The following is a 20,890-nucleotide window of genomic DNA, read 5'->3' as shown; positions in this document are numbered from 1 at the left end:
TATCCTTATAAATAGTTACTTATTTTTCAGCATAATTCAACAAAATACAAACAAAAATATTTTACTTTGAAGTATTCCAAAAATATTACGCATTCTTTCTGTTGTTTTTAAACATTTTAATATTGAAGTATACAGCAACGTCCTAGGAAAGCTCTATATAATGATATTGTGTACATTTTCTTGGGTTCAGTATTTCTAAAAGTTTGTTTAACCACTTAAAATGATCTGTTGAATGTGAATTAATTTTAATTATTTAGTAAGCTAGTGTAAGACAAAATAATTTATTAAAAAAATAGTTTTATACTTTCCTCAGGTTGTCCTTCATTCCATAGGAAGCATAAAGCTTGTTTAAAGTTCCTGGTATATTATTAATTTTAGTTGGTTGCCCCTTTTATTTTCATTTTCATCCATCAGTTAGAGACTAAAAAGAAAAAAGTTTTTCTCTTTAATATGCAGAATTTACACTCATCGCATATTGTACATATTCCAACTTAGGTCTTTGGAAATATTTTTTCTCTTAATGTGTTCACTTTTTTCTTGTATTTATGGCCCATATTTCTGGCTAACATCTTATTCTCAACCTCCTTTGGTGGTATATTTTTCTATGAAGTTTAATATAGTTATATATATAAGCCTATTACGACTGAGTCCCGCAAAAATTATAGATACAACTGAACTGTCATGAAAATGAAGTTGGTTTTCATTTAGAACTAGAAGATTTGTTCTGCATGTGATAATTCTATAGATATTAGATTTTTTCCCTCCGTTTTTCTTATTGGAGGTCTCATTCAGCATTTTCTCTTTCTAATTGTTGCTTCGTTCTTATTTGTTCTTCTAGATTCCTCTTTCTGCTTCATTTCCAAGAATCAAAAACTCAAGAATTGATAGATGAAAATCTCGGATGATTTAAACATTGTTTTGAGTTTCTTTTGAGAAAATATGTAAATTCGCTCAATTGACGTAATAACCCGGCCGAGTTAAAAAATGCATCTGGTTAAAAAGCCGGACGTTTTCGGGTCGTAAAATTCTTGCGAGCTGCTCAAAGATCGCCCTTAAAGGAACATTTAAATACGAAATTTGCCCGAGAAATCGAAAAATTATGCACACTTTAAAAAAGCGTAACGGTAAACACCGTGGAAGCTTTTTTCAGCACAAAAAAAGAAGCTTTTACGACTAACTGGTGGTATTATCCGTCGATTTTCTGCATTACCAATTTTGCGCTCCGCTGAGCGGAATCATTAACAGCCTTATTTATGGCGACTAGGCTGATGTTCTTTGACACAACATACCTCATATGTAAATCCCGTACCGGTTACCGCAAATTGCCAGTCAATAATCGATTTGACGTTACTGTTCGCAATTGATCTACTTCTTTTTAATATAATTTTCATAACGGCTCGTGGAAAACGTCTCGTGCAAACTCATGCAAAAATTGTCATATTCTCGTCTGGATCTTCGACGCAAAGGAACCCATGCTACACTCCTTCTATGGCCTGTATTTGGACGTTGTACGAAGGTGAACACACACTGGAACAATAAACCAGGACGCACTAGGGAGCAGAACAGTAATCTGAGAGACGGAACACTCTGGAAGTCCACTGTACAACCCCTAATAAAGCCCAAAATCTGAAGTGATTGACGATGAAATATGCTGTGTGTAAGTCAACTTAATATCGAGTAACACTCCAAGATCCCTTATTTCGGAGTCCTGCAATAACGGTCTACATTTATTAATATTTAGTTCCATTCCTTTTAAATAAAGATAAAGATAAAGATAGCTTTATTTCCATAAGACTTGATTTACAAGTGTTGGATATTGTCAGCATAATCTAAAAGTATCAAATTATCTTAGTATAATTAGTAAATTAATAATAATAATAATAATAAGTAATACTGATGTATAAATAACAAATATATAAACAATAACAACCAACGAATACGTATTAAAAGGTATCACACCAAAGAAAATCCTTAATATTGTAATTGTATTGTAATTTTGTTTGACTAGTTATCTCCTTCAGTTCGATAGGCAATTTATTATACATTTTTACAGTCAAAACAAAGGGACTATTTGCTGTAAGAGGCAGTCGATGTGTAGGTATTTTTATGTTAAGATTCGGTCTTAAACTGTACTGAATATCTGAGTTTCTTGAGGGCAAATAAAGATTAGAGTTACTTTTTACATACGTGGCACAATTTAGTATGTACATACTAGAAAGTGTCAATAAAGAGTGTTGTGGAAATAGGTTCCGACATAAAAAATGCGTTTCTGCATCCTAAAAACATGCTCCGCACGTGGGGAGTCTCCCCAACAAACCAAGGCGTAGTTGAGACACGAATAGACATACGAAAAATAGTACATTTTTAACAGGGGGAAAGAAACCTGATGGCGGAGCCTCCATATGACAAAGCAGTAAACAGAAAGTTTTCTGAGAATGTGGTCCACCTGTTCGAACTAGGAGAGTCTCGAATCTACATAAACTCCGAGGAATTTTACAACACTTTTCTGTTGAATTGTGCTTTCATTAAAGCGTACTACTAAACTCTTATTTCAATCCCGTGTTGAAAAGGCGATCATCTCAGTTTTACTTTTATTCAACATCAATTCGTTAATTTCTGCACAATGTTTCATTTGCTCCACCGTTGTCTTGGTTGCAATGCTAAGTTGCTCAGACGATGCTGCAGAAAGGGTAGAAACTGCATCATCCGCAAAAAGGGCAAAGTAAGTATGGGGGAACGATGAAAATACATGATTTATAAACACTATAAACAATAAAGGACCGAGTAAACTTCTCTTAGGTACACCACAATTCACTGACCTGGAATCAGAGATGTATATATAATCGCTCCATAGAGATAGGTGATCTAAATCGGACTGCATTATGGACTCTCATATAGAATTTTAAGTCGTCTGCAAATAATAGGAAACATGCGTGATGAAAACACGAGGCAATATCATTCACATAGACATCGAAGAGCAGGGGTCCCAGGTGCGATCCTTGTGGAACACAGGAAGGAACTCTAATTTCGGTGGATTGGAAGCTCTGGACGCGCACAATTTGCACTCTTTCAGTTGTGCGTTCCAATGTTTCGCTTTTTTTTTTATTAAGATTTGATGATTTACTCGATGATCAAAAGCCTTTGGAAAGTCTGTGTAAATGGCATGAACGTGAGACCCCCCTCCAATAATCCCAGCAGAAAATCTGTGAATGTGAGCAATTTTAGCTCAGTGGAACGATGGGGGAGAAATGCAAACTGTTGGTCGATAAGGCCTTTCATACCAGCAGACAAAACTTTTCGAACACTTTAGGAATACAACTCAGAATAATGATGGGCCTATAATTGTTGATTTGAAGATTTTCAATAATTTCTATATCATTTTGCTCCTTTCTACGTAATTATGTGATTATCATCACTTACCAACTTGTCTTCGTTTTGGTCATTTATTTTTTGGTTTTGTATTTGCCAGGTGTCCTCTTTTTTACTGATAATAAACAGATTTGCAATTTCAGGTCAATATCGTTCGCCGAGGATCACCGAGCATCCGTCGGACATCATCGTGGCCAAAAACGAACCGGTCACCCTGAACTGCAAAGCAGAGGGGCGACCTGATCCCGTCATCGAGTGGTACAAAGATGGCGAGTTGGTGAAAACCTCGCCTACGGACAACAAATCCCATCGGGTGCTGCTTCCCGCCGGATCGTTGTTCTTCCTGCGGACTATGAACAGTAAAAAGGAACAGGACGCGGGTGTGTATTGGTGTGTGGCCAAAAACGCTGCCGGCTCGGCTACTAGTAGGAACGCGACACTGCAAGTTGCTGGTAAGTCCCAAGCTCATTTGGTGGTGATAATAATATATGCCAACTGTCGGTTGATATTTTAATGAGTAAAATACAGTGCTGTATTGTAGGCTTCACTTAGAGTAGAGATATAGTGAGCTCGAATATTGCAAAAAAAAAGTTGTGTATTTTTAAATGTTACACTCAGTACGATTTTACCCCATTGCATTGCATTGCAAATGAAGAAATTTTAAAACAGCATAGCATAGTTTTGAAGATATTAACCGTTGATATACTATTGCGACACACTGTATGTACCTCTAGATTTGATAGTATTTTGAGTTTAGACATGAACTTTTAAAACCTCGAGTTATGAGTCTAAATTTTGAGATAAAACTGTAAATTTTAAGATAAAATTTTAAAAATTCCAGTTGTGTCGTAAGTTTTAGTATTAAACTTTGCGTTTTAACATTAAAAATTTTTATACAGAATTAGAAGTTAAAACAAAAATTTTACAATTTCGTATTGTTCGTATTGTTCGTAAGTTTCGAACTATAACACCAAATTTGAAAATGTTGAGATTAAAATGGATTTTTTAAAGATAAACGAATCACAACAAGAATTTTAAATAACCGAGTCCAAATTTTGGCATAAAATTTCGAGTTATAGCACGCAATTTTGGAATTTCCATATTAATTTTAGTACACAGTTATAGAAAGACAAATTTCATCATATAACGAGTTAAAAAAGAGAGTTTTAAATTCTATATTCTAGCATAAAATTACAACCTAATTTTAAAATTTCGAGATAAACTACCAAATTCTAATTTAAAATTTCAATTTAAAACACGAATTTTAAAAACTTTGGGTTATAAGTAGAATTGAATTTCGAGTTATAACACCTAATTTAAAAATTTAGCAATTTACAGGAAATGTTAAGGTAAAACTGCGAGTTAAAATTAGATAAGTCTAAATTTTAGCATAAAATTTCGAATTATAACACCTAATTTCAAATTTTCAGCAGATATTTTTCAAAGATTTTATTTGCTAAGACATTTTTTTTAATAACTGGGCTTAACAAAAATTTGAAAACTTCGAGTTACAAGTAAAAATTTTAGTATAAATTTTCAACCTGTAACAGCAAATTTGAAAATTTTGAGATAAGAATGGGATTTTGAAGGTAAAAATACTAGTTACCACTAGGATTTTAAATATCCGAATCTAAATTTTGGCATAAAATTTCGAGTTATAACACCTAATTTTAAAATTTCCAGATAAAACACAAATTTAGAGACGAAACAGGAAATTTTAAGGCAAAACGACGAGTTAAAATTATATGTCTAAATGTTAGCATAAAATTTCGAATTATAACGCCTAATTTCAAATTTTCCAGAAAAAACACCAAGGTTTTCGAGCTAAAACCCAAAATTTTTAAAATTTCGAGTTATATGTATAAATTTTAGCATAACGTTTTGAGTTATAAGACCAAATTTTAAAAATTGGAGTTGGAAGTCGAAATTTTAGTATAGGGTCTATATCTTTTTTATGTTTTCATGTAGAAAGCTTTTTGGCAGATATTTTTCAAAGATTTTATTTGTTAATACTGAGTTAACTGAGCTCAACAAAAACTAAAAAACTTCGAGTTACAAGTATAACTTTTAGCATAAATTTTCAAGCTATAGCACCAAATTTCAAAAACTTTTAGACGTAACATAAAATTTTTAGGCAAAACTCCCAGTTAAAATTATATGAGTCTAAAGCATAAAATTTCGAGTTATAACACTAATTTCAAAATTTCCAGATAAAATACGAAGGTTTTGGGTAAAATTTCGAGCTAAAACCCAAAATTATTTAAATTTTGAGTTATATGTATAAATTTTAGCAAAACATTTTGAGTTATAGGACCAAATTTTAAAAATCTGATTTATAAGTCGAAATTTTAGAATCAGGTCTATATCCTTTTTATGTTTTCGTGTAGAAAGCTTTTCGGAAGATATTTTTCAAAGATTTTATTTGTTAAGACCGAGGTCAACATAAACTTTAAAACTTCGAGTTACAAGTATAACTCTTAGCATAAATTTTTAAGCAATAACACCAAATTTCAAAATTTTGAGATAAGAATGGAATTTTCAATTCCCAGATAAAACAGGAAACTGTTGGTTAAAATTTAGAGCTAAAATACAAATTTATAGACGTAACAGAAAATTTTAAGGCAAAACTCCCAGGTAAAATTATCTAAAGCATAAAATTTCTAGTTATAACACTAATTTCAAAATTTCCGGATAAAATACGAAGGTTTTGGGTAACATTTCGATCCGTAACCTAAAATTTTTAAAATTTCGATTGATATGTATGAATTTTAGCACAAAATTTCGAGTTATAAGACCAAATATTAAAAATTCCAGTTAAAAGTCTAAACATTAGCAATTTCGAGATGGAGCACGAACTTTTAAGGTAGAATTTTTTTTTTTTCAAAAACCAGATTTCAAGACTGCTTCTTTATTTTCTGGTGTTCACTTTTCACTCCTTAGTAGAATGGCATTTGGATTTTATTTTTCTAACGATCGCGTTTTCTATTTAGCGAAGCTCGTAAAATTTCCGTCGATAAAAACGCATCCTTCTTTACGGAGATACCCGGTTACTAGTCCGGATATCGGGAAAAGCGCGTAATCGATTAAATACCTTACATTCATCACCATCTGCCAGACGCCGATAGGGAATTTCGCTCCGTAATCCTTGTTTATCGACGAATCCCCGGACATTTAGGATGATAAATCTCTCGTCGAATCAAAAGTCGGCATTTTTCTCCCGTGACGCTTTTTTCCCGTCGTTTTTGTCCTCTATTGTTTTACAGCAAATAATTTTGCCTCGCATATGATAGTAATTTATCGCCGAGCGTAGTGGATTTTGACGTCTTTATTTATATTTGAAGAGGAGATATTATCCGGGCAGTGGATAAAAATGGACCAGACACGAGGGATGAAAACTTCCTATTTCTTTTTTTTTCGCCACATATGTTGTCATTATGACTTTAAATTCTGCTTTCTTCTTCAGGCAGAACATCGAATTTTGCACTTAAATGTATAGAAGATCTCAAAAAGTTGGAAAATTTATAATCAAAATAATATAAGAATACACATTAAGAATTATATACGAAGGATTCTTGGTTGGAAAATGTGCCAGTTAGGAATTATTTACGTTTATTTTGGCATCAAGATGGCGCACATCCACATAATATTGAACTGGATACCGATCATCTAAATAATAAATATAGACGTTTGATAGGTAGGCAAGGAACTACCAAATGGCCTGCCAACAGCCCCGACATGAATCCTTGTGACATTTTTTATTTAACAAATAAAGTTTATTATAGGCCTGAAAGTTTTCAAGTGATAAGAGAAAATATCGTTTTACAAGATCTAAACAGAGAAAACCTCGATCTTATCACGAATGCGAAATTGAAAGGAAATATTGTCCGGTGTATAGAAAATAAATGAGGCTATGTGAAAAATGTTTAGCAATAATACCAATAATTTAATTATTTGTCGTTTTCCTTCCTCAATGTAACCCATTTGAAATATCCATACTTTTTGAACACACCACGTAACTGCTAAGAACAAAAAACTGGGTAAGCCATGAAAAAATCAAAATTGTTTTATCTGCATAATGTCCCCTGATTTAAATGAAGTTTTCATTCATCTCCCAAGCGCTGAAAATAATCGCAGATCTACGCTGACCCGAAATACAAATCTTCCCCATTAACATTCGCAGTCTATAAAACTCCTCGTCGCCATATGTTAGTCCGCGACGCGTAGAAGACAAATGTCCCCAATTTTTACACGACTAAATACCCTCTTTAAGGTGCCCTTTCGTATCGCTAAAAATACGCGGCCGCTCAAAACATCCGAGAAATAAAACAACAAACACGTGCAACAGATTTGGCAACAGTTGCCACTAACGTTCCCGTACGTTTATTTTAAGGACGGGTCGTTGATATTTGGTTTTGGTTCGCGGGAATTCGTATTCTTTAACGGGGTTGGAAACATTTAATTCGGAGAAAATTGACATCGTTTGCATGAACACAAATTCGCTTTATTTTGCCTTTTGTCTCTCGTTTTACGACTTCGAGAGTGAATTATTAACCGTAAATCAAAATTCTTCAAAAATATGGCTAATCGCTTCAAACAGTGTTATAGACCGTTTCGAGGGCTACAATTTTTGTATTTAGGGTTTTCGTGTATCACTCACGCTGTTCGAGATTTTTGAAAAAATCCACGTAAAAATCACCATGCCTCGGACTCAATCTAGACGCGATGACGTAATTGGCTATCACGGCGCACTGTATAATTTAAAAAAATAATTATTATTATATTGGAAAAATTCGTATTCTTTAATTCGTAGAAAATTGACAACGTTTGCGTGAAAACAAATTCGCTAAGTAAGTGCTACTTTATTCTGTCTTTTGTCTCTCATTTTACGACTTCCGTTGACGGTTTTCCTGTTCTGTATATAGGTAGCAGATAAATTGTTCGTTGTCCATTTTAAATATATTTAAATGCGTAGTTCTAGCCGCCTAGTTTCATCACCTAAGTTTTTGACTTAAGTGAATTTTCTAGGGATGATGGTGGTTTAAATGTAACCCGCCATATTATTCACCCAAGGTTATTAACAAAATAAAAAAATAAAATAAAATTTAAAAAAAAAATTCATTCTCCATTTGCTAGCAATTTTGGAATTTCTGTGTGAATTGTTATACAGTACTCACAGCTTAAATGATGCGCAGTAACAAAAACTAACTGGAATGGAGCCACAAAATTCCCTTCATTTACAGGTTAGTTAAGAAAAATTAGGTATTATCACCTTCTAGATCTTTTATGTCAATTTTTTGGTTTAGGAAACAAACAAACACAAATGGTTCATTACGGAATTTTGTATGAAACAAATGATGTGTTCGTTTCGAACTGATTTTTCAAAATCCCTGTTATAAATAAACAAAAGTGCCAGTGACTTAGAAAGCTGAAAATAATATCAAACAGGCAATTTCTGGAAAGAGATGAAGACAAGGTGGAAGCCATATGGGCGCTAGAAAATAATGTAAAAGGCCTTAACAATATTGAAAATTTAAATAAGTATAGTCTTCGTTTTACTATTTTAAATAATCTTTCTATATATTAAGTGCTCACGGTAATAAATCATAATGCGCCGATTATTCTGGGATTCTAGTGTATTTTCTCAATTTATACTCCATAACTGGCGCTTCCCGGATTTGCAGAAAACTTGATAACTTGAAAAAGTTAACTGTTGCCAATGATGATAAAATAATAAATAAAATAAAATAAATAAATAAAAAAATATTTTTGCATTGTTTACATCGTTTAACATCGTTTAGCATTTCCATTTTTAAGTTTTTCTTTACAAGCATTTTTTATTAACTGAAATTGCAAATGAGGATGAAGTTGACATGTTGAAGCTTTATATTGAAAATAAAAAAAATTGGCAAAATTTATAAACAATTCGGAAGAAATGGGACTAATTTAAATAAAAGGCGTAGACGTCGTAGATATATAACCATACGCACCTGCTACACTTGGAAGACAATCCATAAACCTTCAAGATTGCCTGGAAATTAAAACTCATAAAGCGTTTAGTCAGGGTTCAAATGACCGTCAATACAATGGTACACCAGATTTCACAGATTTCACGGATTTCACAAAGATATAATTAAGCATTCATCAATCATTTTATGGATAATTGGATTTTGAAAAATAATAAGCTAAAATTTCTTATTTAAAAAACCTTTAAAAAATACGTTACTTTGAGATCTCCTTCCAAAAACTACTATGTGTAACGGTATTAAACTAAAAAAAAATTAATTTATTTTTACATAAATAAACTAAAAAATAATTCCATAACATTTTTAAATGGACATAATTTTTTTTTTTTAAATTTAATTTTAATTTAAATTTTTTTCTTCAGATTAAGAAAAGTTATAGTAGAATTAGAATAGAACAATCTTTCCTATGTCAAACTAATTATCTTTTTATTTAATTACATCATTTTCTTAAGACATTTAGTAGAGATTTTAAACACTCCAAAAATAAATAAAACAGTTCTTAATGTTTCGACCAAATGTTATACCTTAAAGGCTAATCTGCAAATAACTGAAAATTTTTAGTAATTACATGCTGCCATATTTTTATCTCAATTTATTATTTTTCATTTATTTATTATATTATTTAATTAATGAAAAAAAACCCCAAGGAAACACATTACGAATTTACAAATATTTCGACCGATATTTACAATTTTTGCCAAATAAACAAAGGTAGAAGGTCCTTTAGAAAACACTGGCTCCCGTGGAAAGATTCGTGCCTTAGTATAGTACTCGGATAACAGATGGACACTAATCGAATAAGCCACCCAGTGGAGACTTAACCAAATTTAGAAAAATCATCATCGAATTCGAATAAATCACGGTTCCGCACCAGTCGGAATTTAAATCGCCGTCTTTCTTCGCCGTCGTCGTCGGTCGGTCCCTAATTGAAATTCAAGATGCAATCGGAAAATCAATTTACAAAATTTCGTATTGACCCTCGTTGAATATTAAAATAAGTTGACGGAAACTGATAATTTTTTTTTATTCAAATCTCATCAGAATTCAATTAATACGAGACAGTCGATAACATCTACACATATAAATGGGTTTCGGGAATTAGTAAATAAATTTATATGTGGTGTTTAAGCGTCTCAGGGACTGCCTAAATGGGTTTCTTACGTTTGGTTTAAGTGACGTTAAATAGCTCGGCGCGATTGATATTAACTTAATAACTGGGGGTGATTAAAATTATCGCCGAGATTTATGACTACTTTACAGCCCCAAAAACATTTTCATTGATTTTATTTCATATTTAACTGAGAGTTTACGCTCAAACCACAATTTCAGTACTAAAGTAGCTCAGGCCTCATTTGGCTTTTAATTTATGTACAGGGTGATTCATTATATTTCGACACCCACCTACAGTTCTGACGCCCCTTGTTTGAAGATTTTTGCTCTATTATCTTATCCAAATGTCAGAAGAAACAAACGACGATCGGAGGCTGTCAAAATGACACCAACATCAATTTTTTAGTGTAATGCCCTATATATTATTGGCTTAGATCATAGACCTTTTATCTCCGATTTAAAAAAAATGGCTTGTTGACATTTCATTTTTGCGATATTTAGTTTAAAAATAATTATCATTCGATATCTGGACAAAAGCCATATTGTTTAAAAATGGTCAAGTCTGCCTTTATAGTCACCATATTATCTATGTTCGCAATTGTTTTAACCTTCCAGTTTTTACAACTAATCAGAACTAAAAATCGGCAGCAAAAGTTAAATAACATAAGATTTTTCAGGAAGAAAAACGCCTAATAAACAAATTTATATTATTCAAGCAATAAAAATATCAATGCTTAACCTTAGATCTTGTAATACGATATTAAGTCTTTCTCTTATCACTTGTAAACTTCCACAAAAATGTCAGAAGGATTCAGGTGTGGGCTGTTGGCAGGCCATTTGACAGTTCCTTGCCTACCTATCCAAAGTCTATATTTATTATTTAGATAATCGGTAACCGGTTGAACGTTATGTGGAGGTGCGCCATCTTGACGCCAAATTAAATTTTAACAATTCCTGGCACATTTTCTAACGACTGTTCTATTTCTGTTGCAAGGAGATTTAAAGATCGTTAGCCATTCAAAGATCCTTCGTGTATAATTGGCCCGACCACCATGTTGTTCAACCATTCGTCCTTGGAATTTCACTGCTTTCATTTTGTGTCGATTATTGGTGGATCAAAAATGTTCATTCTTCCTATTAAATGCGCGTGCTGTTTTGAACGAAGCCTCATCCGTAAATACTGTTTTGTTTAGAAAATTTCCATCTCTCTTGAGATCTTTTATACATTTCAGTGCAAAATTCGAGCCTCTGCCCTTTTTGTTCATCGGTTTAATTTTACGATAAGACTTTCCGGATAATTTTTCAGGTAAAGTATATTCAGGATTTCCTAAAAAATATGAAATATAAAAATTAAGAAAGGTGATAGTAGATTTAAAAATAAAATTTAGAGTTTACGATTTTTTAAAAATATTTTTAATCATATTTTCTTGCGTAACTGAAAAATATGTTTTTGGTAGTTTTTAACACGATAAGAAGAAAAATAATAAGACAAAAGTTTCTTTTGTTTCATATTTACGGCACGAACTAATTTTTTATTATTTATTGCCAAAAATAACTTTTTTGGTAGACGTTGGAGTACACACAGTGTGTTTGTATGAAAGAGTTACCTCTCCTTCTATCAAAAAATTATTACTTTTCAAAAATATTTTTTTAATTTGTTTACATTTTATTAAAAGCTTAGATACAAACACTATTATCATATCTTTTTCCCGTTTCTACTATACTTTGGCAAGTTTATCTATTTTTAATCTTTCCTTAATACAACTGACTAGATGATTATTAATAAAAATTTAAGACTGTAAATAGTTCTCTTCTGGCGCACTTCTAGACGCAGATATATTAAAAGGGATGATTTGGGATAGCTAAATTTTATTTGATTTCTTATCCGGAATTACAGCAATAACACAAATTTGGAAAAAAAGGTGGTATTACGCGGAACTTTTTGTCACTTTTTGCGTTACCAAGAAAATTATGACACACCCCTACAAACGCTACCCAAGCTCTTTTTTTTCTGCTTTGCTCAACTTCGAATCAAAAACCTCATCCTTCATGAGCTCGCGTATCTGCGGACCTACAAAAATTCCTTCCTTCAATTTCGCGTCACTGATTCGAGGAAACTTTGTTTTTAAGTATTGAAAACCTGCACCATCTTTATTCATAGCTTTCACAAAGTTTTTTATGAGTCCCAACTTTATGTGAAGGGGTGGTAGAAAAATTTTCTCGCATGGCACTAACGGTTTATGAGAAACATTTTTAAGTCCAGGAGTCAAACTTTTTCTTGATGGCCAGGTTTTTACTTTGTAATGTTTGTCTCTTCCGCGGCTATCCCACTCACAAAGAAAACAGCAAAATTTTGTGTATCCTCCTTGTGGTCCAGTCAGTATAGCGACAACTCTTAAATCAGCACAAATATTCCATAGGTATTGAGAATATTTAATTTTCTCAAGTAATACCTCAAGGTTTGCATAATTTTCTTTCATGTTTGTAGAACACTAGAATCTTCTGGAAAACTTAGTTCTTGAAGAAGCCCTGCAGCATCATTACCAATATACCAAATCATCTTCTTTGGAGAAAACTATGAAACTCTGGTACTTTTAGCCAATAGTTTTAACCTTTCTTAACCTTGATCCGAGTAACTGTGCCTTAGATTTTGAAAGTCCCAAGTCTCTAACAAGATCATTTAAGTCGCCTTGTTCAGGTAAATGAGGTTCTGTAGATGGACATGAAGATCCAGATAAAGTGTATGAAGATGAAGATGTACTACCAGAAAGAAAACTCGATTGAGATTGTAGACTTGACATATTTTTATTTTCAGCCTCCTCATTAACTGGTGGAACTGGAAGTGGAGTGTCTTTATCACGAGGAATTGGTCTCTTTGCAGATAGGACGTTCGGATAAACAATCTTATCTCTATTTTTTTTTCCTCTTGTAGATGTCATGCAGAAATAACAATCATTCTCATGATTTTGAGGCTCACTCCAAATCATTGGCATTGAGAACGGCATGGATTTTTGACGTTCTTCAAGCCAACCTCTCAACGCTCTTGAGCAGCTATTGCAGCATACTTTTGGCAACCAACTTTTATCTCGCTCATCGATAGAAAATCCAAAATATAGCTTATAAGCTGTTTTAACCAGATCGGTCATGACATGTCGCTGTGTTTTTGGTATATATTCCCCACAAATGTAGCAAAAACAATCTGAGGAATTTTGTAACCTAAAATCACATAAAATTAATTTTAAAAACAACTTTCAAACTTCTATTTTATAATTATTGGCTCTACTTAAAAAAAAAATACTCAAACTACACATCAAATACTTAAATCCAATGTAGAGAACATGAACTTTATGCAAAACTTACCAAAATATTTGATATAAAAGGTAAACAATTAAACGACAAGTTTTCACTGAACTGTTGTAGTGTCACAATGCTTACTACCATAAAAATCACCTTCGGCACTTCCCTCCTTTCTCTTACAACTCTCTGAAACTCATTTTGTATGTATATTTACTTTTCGTAACGTTGACGAATGAAAAAATTGAAAAAAAAAACAAAATTTTGAAATAAAAAAAAAATCATATCGACAATTCTAGACGTCATAGAAAAAATCGGCCAATTTGGATAGATTCAAAACGTTTGATTCATTATATTTATCATAACAGTGTAACAGTGTAACAAGTCAGGGTGTGAGGTTTGCGGCAACGGGTATCGCCACCATCAAACGCAGCACACCGATAATTTATCAAACACCACGTTTTAAATGCCAGCCTCCTAACGGATCGCTTGTGGTCCGCTTACCTGGATTAAGCCACCCGTCAAAAAAAAAACCCGCATAACTCCCATTGAAAACGTATAATAAACATCGCGCTTAGCGAAGAAATACTTGTATTTATATTATAAAAGTTTAATAAATCAGCCGGGGCCACGGCGTATGTTACGATCAAATTGTACGGTACCGCTTAACAAAAGGTACAATCTATTCGTGAAAATTGCTATATAATTAGGCCTTTTCAAGTGTTGTAAACGACTCGGAGCAGCCCGTACACGTTTTATCGCCGTTGTTATTAAAAGGGTCGAGATTGGCTTCCTTGTAATCGACCGAGCGGAATTCTGAACTTTGTTCGTACTATGAAGCAGTTAATCATCCGAGGACTACCGGAATAATGACTTTCTTAAGTTTTATTACCTTGCAGCAATGTGCGCTTTGTCACAGACCAGCAAACATACTATATATGTGATGTATTTACGAGGTTGCGAAAAAAAATTGAAGTCTTGCGTCAAATAGTTTTTTTATTGGCAGCATTTTAAACAAGACGTGTTCGAAAAAATGTCGCAAATTGAGTATAGAGCAGTCATAAAGTTTTTGCCAAAAGAAGGGTTAGTACCTAAAATTATGTGTGCGGCGAAAGTTCTCCTTCGTGTTCTGTAGTGAAAGAATGGGCAAAACGTTTTCGAATGGGGCAGGAGTCCCTTTAAGATGATTCAAGAACTGGTCGACCAGTGGAGGTATTGGTATTGGTATTGGTATTAAAGGGGGGCGTCCAAGCACTTAGGCCACCAGATGGGCCCGTTGTGCCCCCAGGCCGCTCTAGAGGGCGTCCAGAATGCCGCCCCTCCTGTAGAAGGTCAGCAACTCCTTTAGCCCAATACCGTGCACTGAGTCCGGATCGATCAGGGCCGTTCCGAAGACTCCCAATCTTGCCCATGTCAAGGCAGGGCACTCGGTGAGCAGATGATACGGGGTCTCCTCCCCTTCCATGCACCACCTACACTCCGGGTCGTCTCCAATGCCTAGCAAGCAAAGATGCCTCCTAAGCCTGCAATGTCCTGTGTAGGCGCCTGTTAGTGCTCTACACTCCCTTCTGGTCAGTCTAAGCCGCTCCCTGGTCCGAGGAAGGGCGGGCCCATCCATCATAAGCCTCGCCTGCCCCATTCCCGGAGCAACTCTCCAGCCCCCCGCGGCCCGGTATCTCGCCCAGGCTTCGAGAGCTCCCCGCCTCACACACGGGACGATCTCCAAGCGGGGCTCTATATGCCTATGCGAGGAGCCCACCAGTGGAGGTCATAACGGAAGATATTGTTGCGATTGTGGAAGAGGTCGTATTGAGTGATCGATGTTTAAAGGTCAAGCAAATCTCAGAAATTACTAAGCTTTCGAATCCTGCATCATTAAGGTATGCATAATGCCTGATGGGCTCCTAAAAACCTTTTGGCTATTCAAAAACAACGCCGTGTCGAGTGTGCGCGGTCTTTTTTGGAACTCTGTGGGTCGGAACCGAAGCCTGTGATAGAAACTATTGTGACGGGAGATGAAACTATGATTCTCTATCGAAAAAGAATCAATGGAGTGGCGTCGAAAAGGTGAAGCATCTCCAAGAAGATTCAGTTTGCCAGTCAACAAAAAAGGTGATGGCCACGATCTTTTTTTCGATATTTGATAGATGACGTAAAAGGTACTGTCAAATGTGAGTGATATTTACCTTCAAAAGTTAGAGAATTTAAAAAAGGAACGAAAAATATTTCGTTCGTTCGTCATGCCTTTTGCGTCACCCTGTATACTCTTAGCTAATTTTAAATTAAGCAACCTAACAACATTCGTGTTTGCCATTTCCTCATAACTTTTGAAACCAATGAGTTAATGAAATTCTATTCTAGTCTACTCTATTCATCAATTTTGGTGATTTGGTGATGCATTATAAATGTTATCCCCGTCTAACCTTTTTGTTTAAGATTTAAAAAAAAAGTTAAAGACAAAAGTCGTAGGGCCTAAGATGTACAAGGTGTGTCAAAAAAGCAGAGTATACGAAAGATATATTTTTATATAACATATTATTTCATAAGCGGTCCTAACTAACCAAAAATAAAATCAACACTTAGTGGGCATGCATCACCATGACGTCACGCATTATATCATATCATATGAATGCGTCAAATTTTGAAAAAATGTAATTTTGATAAATTGTGCCTTTTTGGCATATATAAATAATAAATTTACACATTAAAGCAAAGCCTGTTAAACATTTCAACACCAGTTATATTTGATTTGTTGGATTATATAATTGACCTTTCACAAGTTGTGATATTATTAATCTTTTGTAAAAACCATTGAGAAAAATTCATATGTCATTGTTAGAGATATTTGTTCGTTGTCTCTATTAGTCTGCAAGAAGTTTCGGAGTTAGCCAACACGTTAATTTCTGGTAAACTCTTTATTTTCTTTATTTTAAACCTTCAATATGGGCCTTTTGAAGCAGCCAATATTTATTAAATTAGCCTCAAGTCTACAGAATATATCTGGCTTTGCCTGCCTCCCTTCCGGATATCTACGGTAAAAATCTCACTTTAAATGTTGTAAAAATGAAACCTAGAAGCAGCATTTCTGGTTTTATGACAGCATAAAATAGATATTACCATTCAAAAAGCATAATATGTTTAAAAATTTAAATCGTAACTAAATTTTCCGATATAAGAACAAGTGAGAATGTACTTATCACTGCACTTCATCACTTATCAAATGGTATCAGACTGTCCTATTGCTAATTTCTAGCGGTTTTTCCAGAATATGCGAAATGATGGTTTTCGGTGTAAAGAATGACAAATTCGAAACTATTCTAGTTTTGTGGAAACCAGTTTGAACAATAAGAATTTAATATTGATGTTATTAGTTTATCTCCATTTTTCCATTAGATTTTAGTTACCGCGATTTTCAATAAAAAAATGTAAATTGGCCCGACCTGTATATAATCGCAACAGTCGGTGACAATAAACTTTGCTTTGAGCGGCATATAAATGCGACTATATTGCAGCAGGTCACAACACTGCTATTAATAGAGTCAATAATAAGCGCATTGCTTTATGGACCTTCTTTGTGTCAATTAACAAGGCAAACAATGACACAGGCGTATCTCGTAAACCGCTCGGCAGGCCTGTGACTCAGACCCTTCAAAGTTTTTTCTCCAGCAATTTACGTTGGTTCCGTATATTTACTTTTTGAAAAAAAAAGATAATAGTGCTACAGTATTTTAGGCGTTTTTACTTTTTGTCTTGTTTCCTTTAACTAAAATGATAGTTGTTGGAGCATCGTAGCAAAAGGCCCGATAAGAAAAAATATATCGAAAAAGAAGCTTCAAATCTAAATTTTACAAGTGAGAAATAAGTTGGACAACCCTTCCACCTGGTTACAAAGTTCTTCTCAGAAAAAATAGTGCCTCCAAGGGTAACACATCCGTGTAACTAAATCGTGCAGAAGCTATCTGTATAACTGCGGCTAAATTTCGTTGAGGCAGTTGACATAGACCTTTGACTTCAAATAACCTTATATCCAGAAATCTAATGATGTTAGGGGGTCTAGGGTGTGACACCTCACACGAGAGAGCACAACGAACAGGTATTGTTCCAATTCCACGAACTTTTTTCGTCGTTCATAGTCATTATGTTAGTTGAATTTTATAAGCATTGACCCACAGATATTTTGGGAAAATACACTCTAGAGGGAAATGTAAAAATAAACTATCTGAAGACCGAAATGATGACAAGCCTGGGATAACAAATAGAGGTGAAAGGTCATGAAGTAAAAATGAGTGTGGGTAACCAAACAGGTCAATGGCTAAATGGCGTCTACATGGAAAACTGAGAAAGTAAAAGAAAAGTTAACACTCACAAACACCTCACAAATACTACAAAGAACCCAACGGAAATTGGAAAGATCAATGCTGGGAAGAAATCTGAGAGATGAATGAAGAAATTTGTCACAGAACAGAAGTCGAAGCTACAATAGGGTACATCACCAGAGCAGGACTGCAGATGAATAAAGGGTCTATTAGAGTGGAGATCCCCTACGAAATTGGATGTAGATGGCGTAGAGAATGGAAAAGACAGCCCAAACATATAAACAATACTTTTTATAAAACTGCTGGATTCCTCCTGAGTCGAGAGATTAACTGAAACGAGCCGGCATTTTACTCTGTACCTATTTGAGGGGGGCGGAGCTAAATGAGGGGCATAAACATTGTCTCGGACGACTGATTCCTATATTGATGGCAGGTAAAGACCTGAGTTAAGTTTGGCTATTGCGTTCGTCAACTGCTGTCGAGTTTATTTGTCCTAGTCTTAAGGCATTTTCATGTTCTTTGGGCCTAGTCGATACTTTCTTTGCCGCATATGGATGGAATGCTGTAAACTCCTGGAATCTCAAATGGAATTTGAGATATATAATAAGCAACCTAACATTTTTAACCGCGACTCAGGTCCCTCATTTAGGTTCGCCCTTCTCAAAGAATATATAAGCAGATACAAGCCAGTTTCAGTTCAAGCTCTGAAGCAGCCAACAGGATCAACAAAGCCGAACTATACTTTGAGCGTACTGGCCAAACCCACCACAGCCTTCCGTCTCACTCCATCTTTGCCGGTATTTAATCCTACACTAATTACATTTTCACCGTAAACGTTGGGATAAAAAGGGGAATTTTTCATCAACCGAGAACGTAATAAATGCCGCAACTCGGCCAACCTAAACCCGTATTAATTGAAAAAAATCGTTCTACTCCCGGGTGAAATATTTTCTGAAATTCTGACAGCCAGCGATACCACTACCCCTTTAATCATCCGCGTTCCTAATTAAAAATCGCGGAGACGAGAGGCGGGGGTCCTTATTCTTCTTCCTGAACGAAGAAATCAATTTTAATTAGACGAATTGCAATTTCATTTCCCGCGCGCGCCCTAGCGGGATTCATCGAAGTTACGTGGATACACGGGCCGGAAATTATCGAGTTTTCGTAATAACGCCGCTGCGGTCGCCGAAAATTACTCAATGTCTTCTTGTCGTCGGCGCACGCTAGCTAGCTAGGCGGGAAATTGGAAGAATTTGCGGAATTTACTTAATGAAACGAGGCGAGGATATTAATTCGCTTTCGGTTACGATCTTGATTACGGGAAATCCTTTCACGCTAGCGTACCGTATGACCGAACTGAAGCGTATATTAATTCCCCCTATTCTTTGTTTTAACACCACAGAAAAGAACACTACTGCAATATTTTTTACAAAACTTCTGGATTCTTATTGCGTCGGTTCTTGCTGAGTCGAACTGGCTGAAATTGGCTCGCATTTTACTCTGTACCTGCTTTGATATTCTTTGAGGGGACGGAACAAAATGAACCGCATAAACACCCTTAGTGATAGGTACATACCTGAATCGCGGTTAAGACTGCTAGGTTGCATATAGATTTCTATAGACTCTCGGATTTTTCGTTGGTACAGAGCCATAAAACTATCTCAGCCCGAGTCACTGAACCAGGCATTTAAACACCTTACCTCTGCTCTTCTCTCTAATAATTTCCACATTAAATATATTAAGTGTATTGGTATTGGTATTGGTATTAAAGGGGGCGCCCTCGCGGGCGTCCAAGCACTTGGGCCATCAGATGGGCCCGTTGTGCCCCCAGGACGCTCTAGAGGGCGTCCAGAATGCCGCCCCTCCTATAGAAGGTCAGCAACTCCTTTAGCCCAATACCGTGCACTGAGTCCGGATCGATCAGGGCCGTTCCGAAGACTCCCAATCTTTCCCATGTCAAGGGAGGACACTCGGTGAGCAGATGATACGGGGTCTCCTCCCCTTCCATGCACCACCTACACTCCGGGTCGTCTCCAATGCCTAGCAAGGAAAGATGCCTCCTAACCCTGCAATGTCCTGTGTAAGTTGCAACGGGAACCGAGGTATAACTTTATTTTGCGATCCCGGTAAAACCTTGATGGGTCGCCAGGTGCCAGTAAATGCTTGTCACGAATTCGGATGCATCCTTGGCAGCTCGCTCCGGTTAAACACTTCGGGCTCTCGGAAATCCGAGTCGTTTGACGATTTGACGGTTTTTAGTTCTTTTGGGACTTTGCAGTGCTTCTTGCTTTTCAGCACATTCGTTAAGATACTTTTTTTGCACATTTTTATATAAAATTTTACAATACAAAAGGACGATCGTCACCCACCCGGGAGTCTGTGACAGCTTGCTTCAAACTTAACCCAGAAACAAACGAACTCACTAGCCAACCTCCTCAACGAATCCTCTGACTACCGATAACTCCGAAATAATAATCTTAACCCGGGCAAACTGTTGGTATCATGCGTGCACAATCATTCATTACGATATCACAACGTACGTACATCATTTAATAGAGACGGTAGTGTATACGTGCGACGCAATATGAAGTTATCTATGCAGATATGCAGCGACGGCCGTCCAAATGGCATCCATGTATCATTTTAAAATCGATCACGTCGGACCAGGAGGTCCGGGAATTTACAACAGGGGCTGCCGCTGCCGCAGCCAAATTGGCGTGATTAATGCGATATAATGAATTGTTCGCTAATAAGATTACCCCCTCGCTCAGATGTGGA

General features: G+C 35.4%; 1 protein-coding gene across 1 annotated transcript in view; it reads left to right on the top strand.

Annotated features, from left to right (window-relative positions):
- LOC132706991 (roundabout homolog 2-like) overlaps positions 1-20,890 on the top strand; it is a 306,365-nt gene that overhangs the window by 120,216 nt on the left and 165,259 nt on the right. The window contains exon 2 of the mRNA XM_060678593.1: positions 3,513-3,821. Within this exon, the coding sequence (XP_060534576.1) occupies positions 3,513-3,821 (309 nt within the window). The remainder of the gene's footprint in view (positions 1-3,512; positions 3,822-20,890) is intronic.

Source organism: Cylas formicarius, unplaced genomic scaffold, assembly GCF_029955315.1.
Source record: "Cylas formicarius isolate icCylForm1 unplaced genomic scaffold, icCylForm1.1 PGA_scaffold_9__14_contigs__length_23061073, whole genome shotgun sequence".
Classification (NCBI taxonomy): Eukaryota; Metazoa; Arthropoda; class Insecta; order Coleoptera; family Brentidae; genus Cylas; species Cylas formicarius.
This window is presented reverse-complemented; position numbering and strand designations above follow the sequence as displayed.